General features: G+C 42.5%; 1 protein-coding gene across 2 annotated transcripts in view; it reads right to left on the bottom strand.

The window, feature by feature from the left end:
- Nucleotides 1-15253, bottom strand: part of LOC147418455 (uncharacterized) — a 42688-nt gene extending 27435 nt beyond the window's left edge. For both annotated transcript variants that reach the window (XM_086506941.1, XM_086506940.1), the window contains exons 1-2: nt 13746-15253; nt 13375-13523 (exon numbers count right to left, since the gene is read on the bottom strand). In XM_086506941.1, coding sequence (XP_086363067.1) covers nt 13375-13523; nt 13746-13819 — 223 coding nt within the window. In that variant the 5' untranslated portion in view covers nt 13820-15253. The remainder of the gene's footprint in view (nt 1-13374; nt 13524-13745) is intronic.
- Nucleotides 15254-18065: the final 2812 nt, after the last annotated feature.

Here is an 18065-nt window from a genome sequence, read left to right as displayed (position 1 = left end):
AGGTGACAAAGATACTTGAAGGAGCACTACTGGCTATGTCTTCACGATTGGAGGCACAGAAGTAAGCTGGGATTCAAAGCTGCAAAAAGTGGTCTCACTTTCTACCACGGAGGCAGAGTATGTAGCAATGACGGAGGCAAGCAAAGAAATACTGTGGCTTCACAGATTCTGAGAAGAGCTTGGTTTCAAACAAGACAATCGTGTCTTGTATAGTGATAGCCAAAGCGCTATCCATCTTGCAAAGAACTCAGCCTTTTATTCAAGGACAAAGCTCATTGAGGTGAGATATTAGTTCGTATGCACTCTTTTGGAAGAGGGACAACTAAAGCTAGAAAAGGTGCATACAAGTGAAAATTGTGCAGACATGTTTAGAAAGGTGGTCAACAAGGAGAAGTTGAGCTTTTACTCATCTTCAATTGGCATTCAAGGATAAGAAGCCAGGATGGAAAGCAGTCACATGTTTGGTTTGGATATCAGTCTCCAAGTGGGAGATTGTTAAGTATGGAGCCTGATTTACCCCTTGTAATTTTCTATGTTAAAAATGCACATTTGTAAGGTCCCCATTATGAGGAGAAGCCATCGTGCGTGAAGAAAAATAACTCGCCAAAAAATAAAGTCACTCACCGAAAACCAAAACTTTCATGCCTAGTCTCGAACCTAAGTTCGAGACTGGATTCAACAGAATATTCATTTTCGCCAAAATATTATGGCCGGACGGCGGCCAGAAAGTGGTCGGAAAACAATTGGTCGGTTGGCTGATTGGTCAGTGGCCGGTAGTCAATGGCTGGTGGCCGATGGCCCAATTCAAAAGCGGACTTATCTTCTCAAGGGTGGCCACACATAGGCGGATTGGAGGGTTCGATTTGGACTTATGTACGGCGGCTACACATGGGCGTATTGGAGGGTCCGATTTGGACTTATCATGAGAGAGGGCAGCCCTTTTGGCCTGTAAAAGGAGGCTATTTCTACACACATTTCAGAGTGTGAAGTTGACACAACAAGGTGGGTGTGAGGTGGTGAGAGTGAAGCAAGGAGGGAGCTCCAAAAGGGTATAATCCCTTTGTAAATTACTTCTTGTTTTGAAGTACTAAAGCCATTGAGTGACTGCTTTCCCGTAGACATAGCGCACATTGGGTGAACCACGTATATCATGTGTACTCTCTCTCTCTCTCTCTCTCTCTCTCTCTACTCTATAATATCTTGTGTGTGTAAACTATCTCTCTCCATTAAGTAATCTACTCAATTATCTACTTAGCTACATCATATTTCCTAATAGTAGTGGTGATGGAAGACATGATAGCCAAAGTGAATGTGACAATCAACACAATGGTGGTAGTCATAAAAGAGATGATGATAGAGAACTCACTAGAAAGGTTTGACACAATGGTGGAGATTGCAGTAGACATGATTGACATGAGAGAAGGTATGAAAGATGAAGAGAACATGGCAAAGAGCATGAATATAGAATAGATTGTAGCCCTCTATCCAGAACCATTTTTGTGAATAGTTTCTCACGTAGAAGTTTTTAATAACAACGTTGTTGAAAAGCAACATTCAAATGGCCACAAGGTGTAGCCACAAGCATTGCAAGTAGCAAATGGCTACAATCAAGAGGAATCAACAAGGGTCTTGTAAAGGTTGGCAGAACAAACAACTTCCAGGATATGCCCAACATGGCTATTGAAAGGAAGCTCTAGCACCGCAACACATTAAGATATGAGAGAAGATCATGGAAACGTACTAGACATGGGCAACATGATGATTGCAAGATATACCCTTGAGGGGTGCAACTGTAAGAAACTATTCATATAACGTACGTTCAAAGGGTGTTTTAAAAATCCCTTTACTTACATGCTTAAGGTAATAAAAAGACCCCTTTTTCTTCAAAACTTACGGGTTTTTCTTTAAAACCAAATAAAAAATCCCTTTTCTTAATATAATCAAGGTGAATCCCAGTGGATTGGGGTGTCGTGTTTACCCTGAGCTATAGAGAGACAAATGGTTTGCGTCCTGGGTGTGTATACCCTTCCCCTTATCCAACGTGTCAAACTTCATGTACCACTGCCTTGAGCTTTGTTTTAGGCCATACAATGCCTTACATAATCTACACATCAATTTTGCCCTTGTAGGCTTTTCAACTTCAAAACCCTTTGGCTACTTCATGTAGACAACCTCATCAAGAGCCCTGAGACAAAAAGCCATCTCCACATCCATCTAGACAAGTTCCATGTCCTCAATGGCTACTAGTCCAAGAACAAGATGCAATGTAGTCATTTTGACTACCCAAGAGAAAATCTCATCAAAGTCCATGCCTTTCTTCTACTTGAATGCCTTAGCAACCAATTTAGCCTTATACTTAGGCTTGAAATCTTTTTCTGTCTACTTCTTGTACACCCATTGGCATGGCAAGGCTTATTTGCCCTCTGGAAACTCTATCAATTCCCAAGTTTCATTTTCCATAATTGAGTTATACTCAAATTTCATTGCCTACTCCACTTCAGACTATCTTCCATCTCAATAGCCTCTTGGTAGCTGGTAGGCTCTCCACAGTTGGTGACCAGTAGATAGTCTAATCTTGGCTAAAAACACTCAAGGACACGAGAGACACATGTAGATCTCCTCACTACCTAACTGTTGGATTCGGTTCTCGGAAGCATCACTAGATCTCTCTAGAGCATCTTTGATTCATTGAAGATCACTTGTGAACTGTGAATAACTCGATGAGATTCTGGGTGCCAAAGACGATAACCCATCTTTCCATCTGCACCATATCCAATGAAGATGCACTTGTATGACTTAGGGTCTAGCTTCTTTCTAAGCTCTTTACACACATGTGAAAAAGCCTCACACCCAAACACATGTAATCTATCATACTTAGGCTTCTTGTCTGTCCACATCTCCTACTTCAATTTTGCACTTGGGAGAGTCTATTTAATTTTTGAGATTTCCATAGATGTGTGTGTGCAAGGAATTGAGAGAAGAAGGTGCAGCTTTGTGCAAGACTATGTGACCCTGTATCGGTGCCATTAGGGTTGGCGCTACTCCAAAGAGTCCAATAGAGTGGTGTTTGGTGAAGACTTTGCAATGGTTTGAGAGAGGCCTTTTGTGGCTGGAGTTTTTGATGGTTTTTCTTGTATATTTTGGTCACCATCAAGTGTGATTTCAAGTGTTGATCGTCTTGACTAACCTTGTAGTGTCTACGGGCAGGCAAGGGCTTGTAGGTCGAGGCGTTTGGAGTTTGAATTGAGCTTGCGGGTAGCAATTTTATTGAGCTCTTGAGTGGTGGTGTGGTGTGTGTGTGTTGGAATTTAAGCAAATTCCTTGTGTGGTGTTGAGTTTTTTGGGTGTGTGAGTGTGCGCACGGCGTCTTTTGCTCCATCATCTTTTGCCGATCATGCTGGGGAGCGAAAATTTGCTGGTTGTGCACCCAGGAGAAGCGGTTTTGCTGTGAAGTTTGAGCTTCATTGAAGAAAAGTGGTGGTTTGGTTGAGGTGCAAGACTTCAACTTTTGTGGAATTATCACACAAGGGAGAAGCACCTTCAAAGGGATGGTGTATAGTCGGCCAGTGTTCATAGAGAAGAAGGATGTGAAGGATTGGATTGCAGACTTCGAGTGGCATACGCTTGGTATGCACATTGTGAATGACAAAGCAAAGCATCATGTATTTCCTCTTGTGCTCAAAGGAGAAGCTCCCGAATGGTTTGAAGGTTTAGAGGAAGGCAAAAATCAAACATGGGAGCAGGTGATGCAGGCAATTTTTGACAGGTTCGGAAAGAAACTAACCGCAACAGAAGCGACGACAAAATTGAGAGGTTTGCAGCAAGATGTTCGTGCTAATTTTAAAGAGTTTTTGCAAAAATTCAAAGGACTTTGGGTGCAATTGGAGGTGGCATCCCAAGTACCTCTAGGGGATTTCTTTAAAGTGCGCTAGTTTATGGATTGTCTCCATCCAAGTGTAAGGGAGAAGGTCGATCAAGAGGAGCCTGCTACATTTGAAAGAGCTGTGGAAATTGCCGAGGCCAAGAGCAAGAAGATCAAGAGAAGGTGGGAGCAAGGCATGACACACGCTGAGCCAGTTGTGGTGCAACCAATGGTCCTTGTGGCAACGGATGATAGACGGGAGCGAGTGGTTCAAGGTCCGGATCCCGTTACGATCTGGGTTTTGCATGATCTTGCCGGTTAGTTGCAAGAATTAAGAATTAAGAATTAACATAATGAATAGGAACCAAAGAAAAGAGCGGCCCACCGGGAGAGGTAGGGGACGGAGGCTACAAGGCAGATGCTACAATTGTGATGAAGAGGGTTACTACACCCGTGATTGTCTCGGGGGTTCACTATGTGTAAAACTACCATATCGCGTGCGTTCAAGACATGTTTGTAAAACCCCTTATCTGTGAATTTTGTTAAGAATATAATTTACCTTTTTCTTTTAAAATATGTAAGTTTTTTTCAATTTTGAAAAAATAATGCCCTTCTGTATATATATTTTTGTAAGTTTCAAGAACTTTAAATACCCTTCTGTTGAACTCACGTGATAGGTTACATGTTTATTAGGTGACCTCCCCGGGGTGATTGTCCTGGACCACCAAGAGAGAGAGGAGGGATATACCCCTTATATGGACGTGGGTGAGGGAGAATAGAAGAAGATCATCAAGAGTGGGCATTAGAAGCACCACCACCACAACAACAACCACAACCGTTGCCTGCAAATGGAGAAGGTAGGGCTATTAACGTCATTACCCTTGAGCATCAAGATGTGGATGTTTTGGCCAATAAGAGAGCTAGGCATGATAGGGAGAAAGATACATAAAAAGAGAGGGAAACAAGATCAAGGAAAGGAAAGGCTAAGGTAGAAGACAAACCAGAGAATAGCAAGCAACGATGTAGAAGGAAAATAGGTCCAAAGGGCTACCCCCTTGGCCAAGGTGTTCAAGACTATAATATTGTCGATGACATATGGAATCAAAAGGCAAATATATCTTTTGGTCAGTTTTGGTGGCTTTAAATGCTAAATTGAGGAGGAAGTGGACCAAGTGTGTGTGTACGCGGCTTCCTTCCAAAAAGGAAAAGCATCAAAGCATGGTGTCATCTTTGAGGGTTGGTCACCCAATGAATATGGTGCCAATAGTTGAAGTTATGTTGGGAAAGAAGACGGAATTGCAAGCATACGTGGATGGTGGTGCCCAAGTGTGTGTCATGACCGAGGCTATCATGAAGGAAGCAGGCATCAAGATGTCAGTGAACGCTTTGATCCGTATGAGGATGGCCAACCACAAAAAGGCAAGGTGTCTTGGGATAGCTAAAGATGTGAAGATAAAAGTCTTGGGGATTGAGTGCTTGGTTGATTGCTACGTGATGCAAGCGGGTGAGAATGCTTATCCAATCATTTTAGGGAGGCCATGGCTTATAACCCTTGGTGCTAAGCAGGATTGGGGCACGGGCTTGATCACCATCCCCAACCAAGAGAAAGGAAGGACCGTTGTCTACAACATGAAGACACACGAGAGCCGTACACAGCCCCTATTGGAGATGCAAGATACAGATTCAATAGAAACCACGTCAGACGATAGTGATGCTTTGTCTACATCATTAGAAGAAAGTGTAGAGGAAGGCTTGATGCAATTATCTCCTGATCTTTTTGGGATAAGTGTCAAAAAGGAAGCATTGATGCATGATGTGAAGGTCAAGGACGAGAAGGATAGTCCAAAAGCAATTGTAGAGCCTGCCAAAGTGAACGCAAGGAGCATGCTAGGAGAGGACTTGACAGAAAAAGAAAAGGAGTATGAAGTCATGTTTACAGGGTTTCCAAAGCTATTCACCATTGAATATACAGAGTTGCAAGGAGCTAAAGGGGTCGAGCATAGAATCAATTTGAAAGAAGGTGCCAAGCCAAAGGTTCAAAAGCTTAGGAGATTGGGGATCATTCATGACAAGGCACTTCATGAAGAGGTGATGAAGCTTTTGGAAGCAGATTTCATCTTTCGAGTGGAGGAGTCTGAATGGGTCTCTCCAGTAGTTATTGTGCCCAAGAAGAATGGAAGATTTAGGATATGTGTCGATTTCAAACCTTTAAATGCTGCCACAAATCATCCACTACCCTTCCTAGATGAAATCCTCAATCAGGTTGCAGGTCATGAACGTTACTCAATTTTTGGCTACTTTCAAATCTTGATAGTGATTGAAGATGACCTTCATTACTCCTTGGGGTTGTGTTGCCTACAAAAGAATGCCTTTTGGGCTAATTAATGCATATGCTACCTTCCAAGGATGAAAGAATAGAGTGTTTGGTCCCTACTTGGGTAAGTTCATTCGCGTTTTCATGGATGACATTGGGTATTATTGCTCAAGTGTCACACATTTGGAGTAGTTGAGGTTGAGTTTTGAAAGGCTTCAACAAGAGGGTGGGCAACTCAACCCAAAGAAGTGTAAGTTTGCTCATGCCAGAGTCCATTTGCTAGGACATGTGGTTTCCAAAAATGGAATAGAAGCTGACCCAGAGAAAGTTAAGGCTTTATTGCTTATGGATCCACCCAGCAACACAAAGGATTTGGCATCATTTGTGCATAAGCTCGGGTACTTGTCATGTTTTTTTTGGATGCTATGTCAGTATGTGTATCCTCTCCACGAATTGAGTCAAAGGGTTCAAGGGTTTGAGTGGAATGAAGACATACAACAGGATTTTGATGGTATCAAGGAGGTATTGTGTGCTTTACCAACAGTGAATCCTCCCGACTTGCAATCAATTTTCTATGCATCTATTAGTGTGGGGTCAATAGCTTTTGGGTCGGTTCTCTTACAAAAGCAACGAAGGAACTTCAAGCCAGTTTATTTTGAGATTAAGATGAAGAATATAAGAAAGTTGTGCTACACAGAAATGGAACAGTGGATCTTTGCCTTGGTTCTTGCTTGTCGCAAGTTCAAAACCTATCTGTTGCCCCAAAGTTCTATGTGCTCACCACACCAAATCTTTTGCCGGATGTAGTACAACATTTGAAGCCTAGCAAGTGCATCTTAAAGTGGAGTTTGGAGCTTCAAGAGTATGAGTTTGAGTTTAAAGTGGATCATTCTGTTAAAGCTCACTTGGCGGACATAGTGGTACATAAGGGAGGGGAGCTTCCATCTTACGCAAGGGTTGACAAGGATGATCATGAAGAGGAAGTAGATATTATGAATGCATATACAATGATGTTTGATGGTGCATACAGGAAAGTTCTTCAAAAGGCAAGTAGTGGGGTAGTCTTTAAGAACCCAAAAGGCACTGTAATCTTTTCTAGATCTTACAATCTTGATGAAGTAGAAAGCAACAATGAGGCCGAGTATCTCACACTGTTCCTTGGGTTGAAGCAGTGTGTTGAGTTTGGATTGAAGAGGGTCATTGCAAAAGGGGATGTGTTGCTAGTCATGAATCAATTGCTTGGTTTGTGAAATGTTAAGAAAGACAATTTGAAGAAGTGGTTCTATGGCATCAAGAAGCTTTTGCATGAGTTTGAGAAGATACAGTTTAAGAATGTTTCTCGTCAGCAGAATAAAGAAGTTGATGAGTTGGCTAGGGAAAAGTTGGATGCCTTGGTAGCTCCTTTAAAGGCCAAGGAAGACTTGTATGTAGGAAGGGAATCATTGCGAGATATAGAAGTATTTCTTGGTAAAGGGAACTTTCCAGAGGGCGTGTCAAAGGTTTGGCATAAGAGAATAGTTGCAAAAGCAAAAAACTACACATTGGTAGGTGAGGATCTCATGATTTATGGCAAGGATAGCATTTTGAGAAGTGCCATACAAAGAAGAAATAGGCTTGATTTTGGAGCACTGCCATGAAGAAACAGGCCATCAAGGCAAGGATCAGATTGTCTTTCATACTTTGAGAGCAGGTTACTATTGGCCCTCTATGATGAGAGATGCTTATTTTTGGTGCAAGTCATGCCATGAATGCCAAGTGTTTGCAAATCAAAAGCTTTTGGCTGAGCCTCAAAAAGCTATAATGTCTTTTGATGGGGAGTGGATGTTGTAGGTCCAATGCCAAGAACCAACAATGGCAAAAGGTATATCCTTGTGGCTATGAACTATTTTGCAAAATGGGGAGTGGATGTTGTAGGTCCAATGCCAAGAACCAACAATGGCAAAAGGTATATCCTTGTGGCTATGAACTATTTGACAAAATGGGTGGAGGCAAGAGCGGTAAAAGATGTAACAACGCGAAGAGTGGCCTCTTTTTTGTATGAACAGGTGTGTTGTACGTTTGGAGCTCCTATGGTTATCATTTCTGATCATTTAGGGGAAAACTTGTTGCTGCTCTCATGGAGAAATTGAAAATTCAGCATAGGCATTCTTCTCCTTACTACCCACAATGCAATGGGTTGACTAAAAACTGCAATGGTCAAATTGTGAAGATGCTATCAAAGTATGCTAGAGAGCATCCTAAAGAGTGGGACTTGGACTTGGAAAAGTGTTTGTGGGCTTATAGAACTGCATATAGAGTGTCGACACAGTTTACACCATATGAGTTTGTTTATGGAAAGGAAGCTCTTATGCCCATACATGAGCAGTTGGATGCCTTGAAGTTGTTGTGCAGAATGCAAGGTGCACATAATGACAAGCTGCAAGAAAGAATTCTTTCTCTAGAGTTGTTGCAAATGAATAGAGAGAAAGCCAGTGACTATTATCTTCAACAAGCAGAGACAAGGATGGAGAAAATGAATAAGAGGCTGCCAGAGAAAGAGATCAAAGAGGGAGATTTGGTGATGAAGTATGATTCTCGATTAGATTTTACTTTTCAAAATAAGTTGAGGGACAAATGGTTGGGTCCATACAGAGTGAAGCATGTATTTCCTAATGGCACTTATGGGTTGGAAAATTTGTCAAGGGAACATTTGCGCTATAGTATTGATTGTAGGATATGACCAACATGGATGTGGAGAACACAGATGGTAGGATATGCTTGCCATTTTTCTGGAGTAAACAGCGCCTTGAAGGATATGCCCAACATGGCTATAGAAAAGGGAGCTCTAGCACCGCATAGAATTAAGAGATGAGAGATGATCATGGAGATCGCAATAGACAAGAAACATGATGATGGAGATCATGGTTGACATGAGAGAAGGCCACTTGGAATGTATTGATTGTAGGATACACCCAGCATGCTCTGTCATAAAAACTAATATCTAATTCTCCCAAATGATTTTCTCATGTTAAATTGATCATTTAATATGAGGAGGTACCCGGGGAGTAAAAGCTAGAATATTGGTAAGGCTACAAGACCAGTCTCAACAGGGATCCAAAGGAGGGAAAATAGGGATTCAAAGGGGGAAAATCTGCAAAAGAGAAATGTGCATCAATGGATCTTAAAACACCTAAGATTTAGCTCCATTAAGACTTCCATAGGCTAAGGTTCCAAAAATTAATAAAAAGTCTATTGGCCAAAAGTGGGAAAATTGGATGGTTATGGGAAGACTAAAAAGTCTTCCCACATCCCTAGGAAGGAGGAGGCGAGCCCTAAAGGTAGGAAAAGAGAGAGGAACACACACACACACACACACACTTCCAAGCTCTCTCTTTACACAAAGGGAATAATGGACACATGACAGGATGTGTTGCAGATTCAAGGACTATTTCAGATGCAAAAATTTGGCATGCATGTTTTGGTCATCTGAATTTTACGAGTTTGCTGCGTTTGCAGAAATCTGATATGGTTGCTTCTTTGTCGCCTCTTGAAGCACATGTCAAACATGTTTGTGAAGGCTGCATTTTGGGTAAGATGCAGAGTTCTAAGTTTCCAAAGGATGGTTCAGTTCGGGCCACATGCAGGTTGCAGCTTGTGCATAGTGATGTTTGTGGGCCCATGTAAACTCCGTCCTTGGGAAATTACCTGTACTTCATGAATTTCATTGATGATTACTCCAGGCATGCATGGGTATTTCTGCTTAAAGCAAAGTCCAAAGTTTTTATGTGCTTCAAACAATTTCTGGCTATGCTAGAAATGTCTCAAAATGTACTATGGGCACCCTCCGTTCCGATCGAGGGGGGAGTATATGTCTCATGAATTTAATGCATTTCTGGCTAGTCGTGGGATAAAACACCAATGTACAGTGCCTTATACACCTCAGAAAAATGGTGTTGCTGAGAGGAAAAACAAGTCACTTACAAAAATGGCAAGATGTATGGTCAAAAGTCAAGCTTTGCCGCATTCTTTTTGGCTTGAGGCCATCACGTGTGCCACTTATGTACTTAACAGGTGTCCTACCAAAGCTTTGCAATCTATTACTCCATATGAAGCATGGCATGATAGAAAGCCTTCTATTGAGCACATGCGTGTTTTGGTTGTTTGGCATATGCTTTGGTGCCACAAACACAACGCAGAAAATTGGATGATAAGGCTGTCAAATGTATTTTTGTTGGTTATAGTGCTGAAAGCAAAGATTACACGTTGTATCATCCGCAAACAAAACGTATTCTGGTTTCACGGGATGTAGTGTTTGTGGAAGATTCTGTTCAGCCCTTGCTGTCATGTACTAGAGACAGTAATGTAAGCTCACAGGACATTTATGACACTTTGTTGCCTCTTTTCAGTGGTGGAAATATGAATGTAATTTTCAATGAGGCAAATGTATAGCCTATGGGGGTTTCTGAAAATGTTACAGATCAGCCTATTACTGATGCAGATTTACATGATGTACTTGATGAGGAAAGGGCTGAAAATGAGCAGGCTAGAGGTATGCCAAAATGGCTAGTGCACACTTTGCATGACAGTAAATTGGATGCACCTTTGTCTAGTCGTACTCGTTCAGGCTCTCGCCATGCATCTTATGCATCAGATTGCTATGCTTTGGCTGAGCCGCTACTTTTGTCGGAAGAGGAGGAAGATGATGAAGAAGGAGAAGACGGTGACCTCTTTCTCGCCTTTTGCTCTCCTTTTTTCCTCTCTTCCTTTTCAGAGTGATGAGGAGAAGGACTATAGGATGATCTTTTCCTCTTGGGAGGAGTTGGGGATCGTCGAGTCCGCCATCTTCATGGACCCACATCTTCAGAGGAATTGATATTCACTTCTTTCTCGTTCATTGGGCTCGTTCTCTTCTCTTGTCAAAGAGAGTATTCTTTTGGAAGTCTCAACAAGAGGCTTCCTAAGCTCTCTCTCTCTCTCTTCTTGGAGAGGTAGGGAAATCCCATAAGCACAAAGTTGTTGAGTAACTTCGGCTTGCAAGGCAGGATTGCCCATAGCTTGTTGTAACCTAGTAACAAGATAGTTCGCAAACATTGGGGCATCATCAATTTCACCTTCACATGTAAAATCAAAGTTTTCAATATTCAGTCTACTCTCTTTATTATTGTCAGCCATGCTAGCTAAACTTATGTATATGATACTTTGTGCTTTGGTACCCTCAAAAACCTTAGTTGCTACCCTTCTTTACCTTTGAAAATTAGCTCTCATGCAGCCACACCCATGGTTTAGAGGCTGTTGATTGCAAAGAGTAGTGGAGAGGGTCTAACATTGCTCGGTTGATTATGGTTCCTGCTGAGCTTGCTAGTAGCTCAATAATGGTTAAGACAAAGGAAAGCCCCAAAAGACTCCATTATTAAGTCTATAGTTCCCAATGTGTACCTCAAACTAAGTCCTTTTCAACCAAGGTAACAGATCCCTGTCCCACTTACCCTCTTGCAATGAACATGTGCAACCTTTCATAGTGAACAACTTAAAGACCTCTCTTCTTAAGCAAGAAAAAAGAAACCAATAGCTCTAATACCAATGTAATGGAATATGACTATGATATGGATAGTAGTAGAATTTGCATAACCATAGTGAACATTTCCTTTAAGAGGGTTCTTTAATGAGCATAAGAAGAGTACTTGATTGAAAGTAGCAAAATTAACATTACACCTAATTAGCTTGGCATGAACGATACTTGTAAAAGAGAGTGAGAGATAGAAAAATTTGACAACAGTTGAGGATCTAATTTACTTGGAGCCGGTCCCCCCTCCAAAAGGCTTTTGTATTATAGATTCTTCCATGTAGAGAGACTTAATACAATACAAGATTTGTGTTCCTTGAGACCTCATTGGTGCAATGAAGGTGGACATCTTCATGAACCAAGTTCATGCCCTTAACTATCTTACCAAAGAATTAACTTGTCCTTGTCCTTGTCCTCAATCGCAAGACCTCAAACACCTCAAGGTGGAGAGAGCTAGCAGGGAGTGAGGGAATGGAAGAGGAAGAAGAAGTAACATATGAGAAAGAAGTAGTGTCCTCTCATACATTACTCATAGAGCTTAGCATAGCATAGTAATGGAGATGAAGAAGATGGAAAGCATAACATTGAAGCATGGCTCTTAGTTGGATTTTCATTCCATAAGCAAGAGTGTTGGTGTAGGCTCTCAACTGCTCAAGCTTGGAGAAGGAGATGAACTCTTGCACTTTCACAAAGTCAAAATGGGAGAAAGTGAGTGTGTGGAGAGGGAGTATACCCCCCAAGCACCCCCCTTGCTTGCTTTGGTCGACCCCTCCTTGTAGCTCAAGCTTGAAGCTCATTGGGCCCCTCTAAGCAATCACATGCACAATGCATCTCAAGCAACATGGGTAGTCTTTGGTGGACAAGTGTCCTCCTTACCCCTTTGAGAGATAGGGCTTGATAATACCTAGATAATTGTTTAATTAAACTAAATGATCATTGGACCCCCCTTTCACACCTAGCCAATAGGATTCAAAAACTCATGAGGGAAACATAGGGAGGAACTTGACATGTGTCCTTATTTCCTCTTGTGGCTTGGGCTTGCCTTGAGTGAGTGTGTATGTGCTCTCTCATGCCCCTAGCTTGTAGGCTCACCCCCCTCTTTGTAGGACCTTGTTGACTTCAAACTCCTCAAGCCCCTAGTCCCATAAGCATGGCAAGTACCTCAAGCACCTTAGTCAGCAAGCGCAAAAAACACCTCAAGAACCTTAGTCAACAAGCACGATAAGAACCTCAAGCACCTTAGTCAGCAAGCACGACAAGAACCTCAAGCACCTTAGTCAGCAAGCAGGACAAGCACCTCAAGCACCTTAGTTAGCAAGCATAACAAGCATTTGAAGCTTGGGCCGGGTTCCCACCTCAAGCTCATCCCTAGCTTCACTAAGGTCCTAGGTCTAAGGACTTTTAACATTAACCTTTGGAGGTCTTTAATGAAGCTAACCCTAAGGTTTTTTAAGCTCCATTAGCTGGCATTGCTCTTTGCTAGAATATCTCCAATTTGGACCCATTGCCTTTGGTTCACTGCTGAGATAAATCTAAAAGCGCATGTTTATATTCTAACTCTTGTTCCCATTTATTCTCCCACATTAAATGATAAGCTCAATATGAGAAAATCATTTGGGAACATGCACAACAAAGAGTGTATAGTAATAGGTGTACCTGTTGCGTCCGCATAGTTTAGATCGGCAAGTGGAGGATTGTTGCTCCTGTCATTGTAAAGTTCCATATGCGTGTTGGGATGATGAAGTTGGGCCACATGATTGGGGTGTTGGAAGTTGAGAGGTAAATTGGCAATGACATGGATAATCCTGTGACAACAATGACACACTATGTGAGGACGATTGTTTGTGGGAGGTGAGTGGTGGGTGCAGTTGGTGTGGGTGCAAAATTGTGAGGTGTTTGCCCAAATGTAGAGCGTTGCAGACCAAAGTTAAAGATAGTGCATGGAGGTGGTGCATTAGTGGAGCAGTCAAAGCACCTGCATGTGTGAAATTGCAAGTATGCGATGTCCGATAATTATTGGGTTATACCTACGATTATTGTTGTAGCGCAAAAAAATGTTGAAAAGAGGTTGTTGATGCCACGGTGGATTAACTTGTAGCATATGCGCGATTGAGTTGATCTCCTTTTTAGCATCATGTGCATAAGAAATTGCCTCGTAGAGAGAAGCTAGCTTCAAAGAATGGACCTTGGCTTGAATACCGTGTTGAAGTTTGTATCTTCGGGAACATCCTCCATCATGCACCGGAGCAGTAGGTGTTGCCAAAATCTGTCAGTGTATCATCTCACTATCTCACCTTCTATCCAAGAGAAAGCAAACCAAGCACGTTGAGCCTATAAGTTGAATTGGGGTGGGAGAAAGTTGTGCTTGATTTGGTCTTGAAATTCTTGCCAAGTGGTTGGGCGTTGTGCGCTATTGCGTGTGACTTTCCACTAGAGCGATGTCTTGCCGGTCATGTGGTTCATGGCACGCTTGATCTTGTGCTTCTCAAAAAAGGATTCATAAGAAATGTAATCATCAAATTGGCTAAGCCAAGAAAGGACTACGTTACCAATTTTGCAGCCATCATAGCAGGAGAAAGTAAAGGCATGACAATTGATTTTTTGGTCTTTACGGTTCGCTAAGTTGTCAAAAGTGGCCTTGAGAATCTTTGCAAGTCACTCATCACTAATTTCTACGTCTCGATCATGTTTTTCATGTTTTGCAAGTTGGTGTTGGAACTCTTGGACGTCTTGTTGTAGAAGCTCGATCTGTTGCTCCATACGAAGTGGATCAAGAAGAAGAGCAGCGTCGTTCGGCATGATGCAACAATTCAAAAGGGCATGATGGTATGCACGGTACCTTAGTTGTATGCGAGGCTAGTCTAATCGATTAGTTTTAAAGCAGGTTGCTTTTGCTTGAATTTGTGGCGATTAGTTTCGAGGGACCTGGCTCCATCTTCAATTTGCATCGATTAGCTGCGATGCATCTTGCTTCGTCTTCCGAATGTGCATGGATTAGCTTTGATGCATCTCATTTCTTCTTCAATTTTCATCAATTAGCTTTGAGGGGTGAGAATGGGTAAGAAAAAGTGAGTAATCATATGAAATGTAAGTGTGGGTGTGTATAGGCAGCGTGAATTATGTGGTGTGTGTGTGTAGGAGCCCCAAGAGGAGCCCCTCTGTGTGTATAGAGGGCCAAGCACACGAGAGGAGTGTGCGTGTGTAAGGACACTTCAGGTTTTTTTTGTGTAAATGTGTGGGAGAGCATGAAGCTTTGTGTGTGGGTGGGCAGCGAGTTGATGAATTGGGGAAAAACGGCTACATCACAAACAATGCGACTCCTGGTGGAGGTTGCCCGAAAGAGTTGGGAAGGTCCTGCCAAAGAAAAACTCCACCATCTTTTGAAGTTGCAGTAGCCCCTCCATCAACCAAAAAAATCATGCAATGTGGTGGGTAGACCAGTCTAGTTGAGTGCAAGGCATGCAAGTCAGCAGTGCAAGTAGAAGTGGCTAAGGGACAAGGGATGAGATTAGATGTGATGCGGGCATGCGGTGGATTTATCTCGCCCTCGTCTATGAATTACACATAGAAACAAGCCGCCAAGATGTGTCATTAACCATTTTATAAGGGCTTGTCAATTGGGCAATGTGCGAAGATAAAGTGATTTGCATGACAGCTTGGGGAAAAGTAGGTAGGACAACAAGAGTGGCCGACATTGCATGACACAAGGATGGTGGTGCTCGTTGCAGGCCGAACAGCTAAATGGTAGTAGGTAATACAGCTAAGGCAAGTCGCTACTCCGCATACGTTTGTCATGGCCTGCTTCGATTCCCGTGAAGGTATTAGTGGTAGGCCCCTGGTTGCACGTTGTGCTCTCGCCGCTAGTAGTTGCCAATTTACTGGTGATAGAGGCAGTTTTGCCCATAATTAAATAACAGACAATAATTTTTTTTAAAGCAAAGGCCTTGAGGTTGTTCCCACAAACATCAAGCAAGGAGACAAGCAATCTTTTGCAGACCCTTGTTAAACTATCCTTGACAAGTGCAAATTAATCTATGGATTGAGGTGGTCTTGCTTAACTAAACTACATATAGATCAAACTAAGAAGAAAACACAAACTGTGAATTTGACCAACAAAATCATAGTAAAAAAATAAATAAAAGTTACAAAAAAAAGCTTAGCTCTGAGGTATGATTGTTGTCATGGTTCTCTTTCTAGGTGTGATGTTCATATTGCCAAGAGCATTTGGCAGGCTCTGATACCACTGCTACAAATGAAGCCACAAAGAGCCCTACAAATTACTCAACATAACACAATACAAACCATAAAACATCAAACATGCATACTTGACTATTCCCATAGCACGTAATCAAGACTGCATGCTATCACACACACACACACACACACACACACACACAGAGAGAGAGAGAGAGAGAGAGAGAGAGCATTGGGCGCAATCACCCCCCCATGCATAGAGTGAGTTGGCTTCCTCTAGGCATGTATTTATATTAATTGATGAAAAGGGTTGGCTCATAAATGAGGCTATTTACGTTCCACTTTGGGAATAAAGGAACTTTTAATGAACTAGCTAAAAACCCTATGTCTTATTGGATTATTCCATGTCATGCTAGCTGCTGTCAGCCACTTACCCATGACTTAGCTGCCTTGACCTGCTACATCACACACACATGACCATAAATGTTAGTGTCAACCTTTGCATCAACCATTCATAACAAGAACACAAGAAGTTGTCGTAGCAGCTTCTCATGGATGGTGTGATGGCAACCAACTCTCAAAGGGAGTAGAAAATCAAAGAGCTAAAGGACCAGCTAGCCAAAGCACAAGAAGATCTCACAAGTCAAGCAAAAATGCACATGAGGGAGCTACAAGCCAAAGCCTTGGAAATCAATGCATTAAATCAAAAGCTATTGTGGCTATTTCTCAAACACATCATATGATAGAATTTGAGAGTACAAATTTACCCCCAATGGACATCCCAAGCACATCATCCAGGGGAGATCTACATAACTTTGAAGAAGGAATAGAGCATACAAATTCCAGAGAAGAGCTAAAGAGATGGATTGAAGACATGCTAGAGGATTCATACAAGGAGTACATGAGATATGAGCTCAAAGTGCTTGAAGTGGCTACACTCCTAATAATGATCAAACTAGATGAGGTTGTCACACATGGTTCGAGAGAATATGGATGTTAGAATGCATCGCAATTTGTGCAAGATGGAGTCGAGGACCGGATCTCCAAATGGTGCTTTACATCTTGGCAACAAGAGCTCTGGGCACTTTATGGTAGAAGGTCAAAGCATGAGGAAAAAAAAAAGGTTTTTTTTGGAAGTTTTCATGAGATTTTTTGGAGGCCTTGGGGACTTATGAGCCCGGGGTGATAGGAGGATGACACGTAGCAGTGCAGATGGTCTCGTATGTGATGTCCTAAGTGGGAGTGGGGGAGTATAAGGCCCGGAGTGGAACCCCTATTGAGCATCGAGTAGAGAGAGTGGAGAGCTACTATGTGGTTGGCTATGGTGGCCAACGCTAATGGCACTGCACGGGCATGAGCCGGTGGCATTGGCGATCGTTGATGGTTGTCATTGGTGGTCATGAACAGTGTCAGTTGACCTGGTTGGCATTGTGCAGTGATGACATGGTAGTATGGCCAAAGGACGTTCTCACGTGGCCCAAAAAGGGCGCCATTATTTTTATTGAGGGGGAGGTTTCCATAAGGGGTGTCATGCCACCGTGACAATGATGGGGGCCCAAGAGGTGGTTCATCTGCAGAGCTAAGAGAGATAGAGATGGAATGTAGCTAGGTTGGTGGCAAAGAGGTCTTGCACATGTAGCTAGAATTGGAATGTTGTCCAACTATCCAAACCATGCAATGGATGCTAAATGTGATAGTGCCATGTGTCTGCAATGCAAAAAATGCTAAATGGAGCTCCAAATGGACTGCACGAGCAGGTAACACATATTTTTTATCTTTTTGGTTGGGTTTAGCCACTCCCATAAGAGGGATGCTTTCAACTTTGTAAAGGTTTTTTGCTACGCGGTTGTGTGGGGAGGCTATTTTTCTTTTGCCGTTTGGGTCGGATTGGGCCATGAAGTTTTACCGATTGGAGGGTATTGAGCCATGGTGCTTGTGCGGAGCCAGGAGGGCTTCAGGTTCGAGGTGTGATGCTCACTAAAGTGTGTGCCGGCTCGGACCAAATATGTATACGGTTGCATGTGGAGTTCGGTGAAGCCATCATTGCCGTTATTTTGTGTAGATTCCCTATTCCCCCTTCTCTTCTTTGCTTGTGTGCGTGTGTTTTCGGTTGTGTGTTGGCAAGTGTGCCCCCCCTAGATCCTGTTGTGCAA

The sequence above is a fragment of the Adiantum capillus-veneris genome, chromosome 30, assembly GCF_014529385.1.
Source record: "Adiantum capillus-veneris isolate H3 chromosome 30, ASM1452938v2, whole genome shotgun sequence".
In the NCBI taxonomy this organism is placed as follows: domain Eukaryota; kingdom Viridiplantae; phylum Streptophyta; class Polypodiopsida; order Polypodiales; family Pteridaceae; genus Adiantum; species Adiantum capillus-veneris.
Note: the sequence above shows the minus strand (reverse complement) of the source record. Positions and strands in the feature narration are given on the sequence as shown.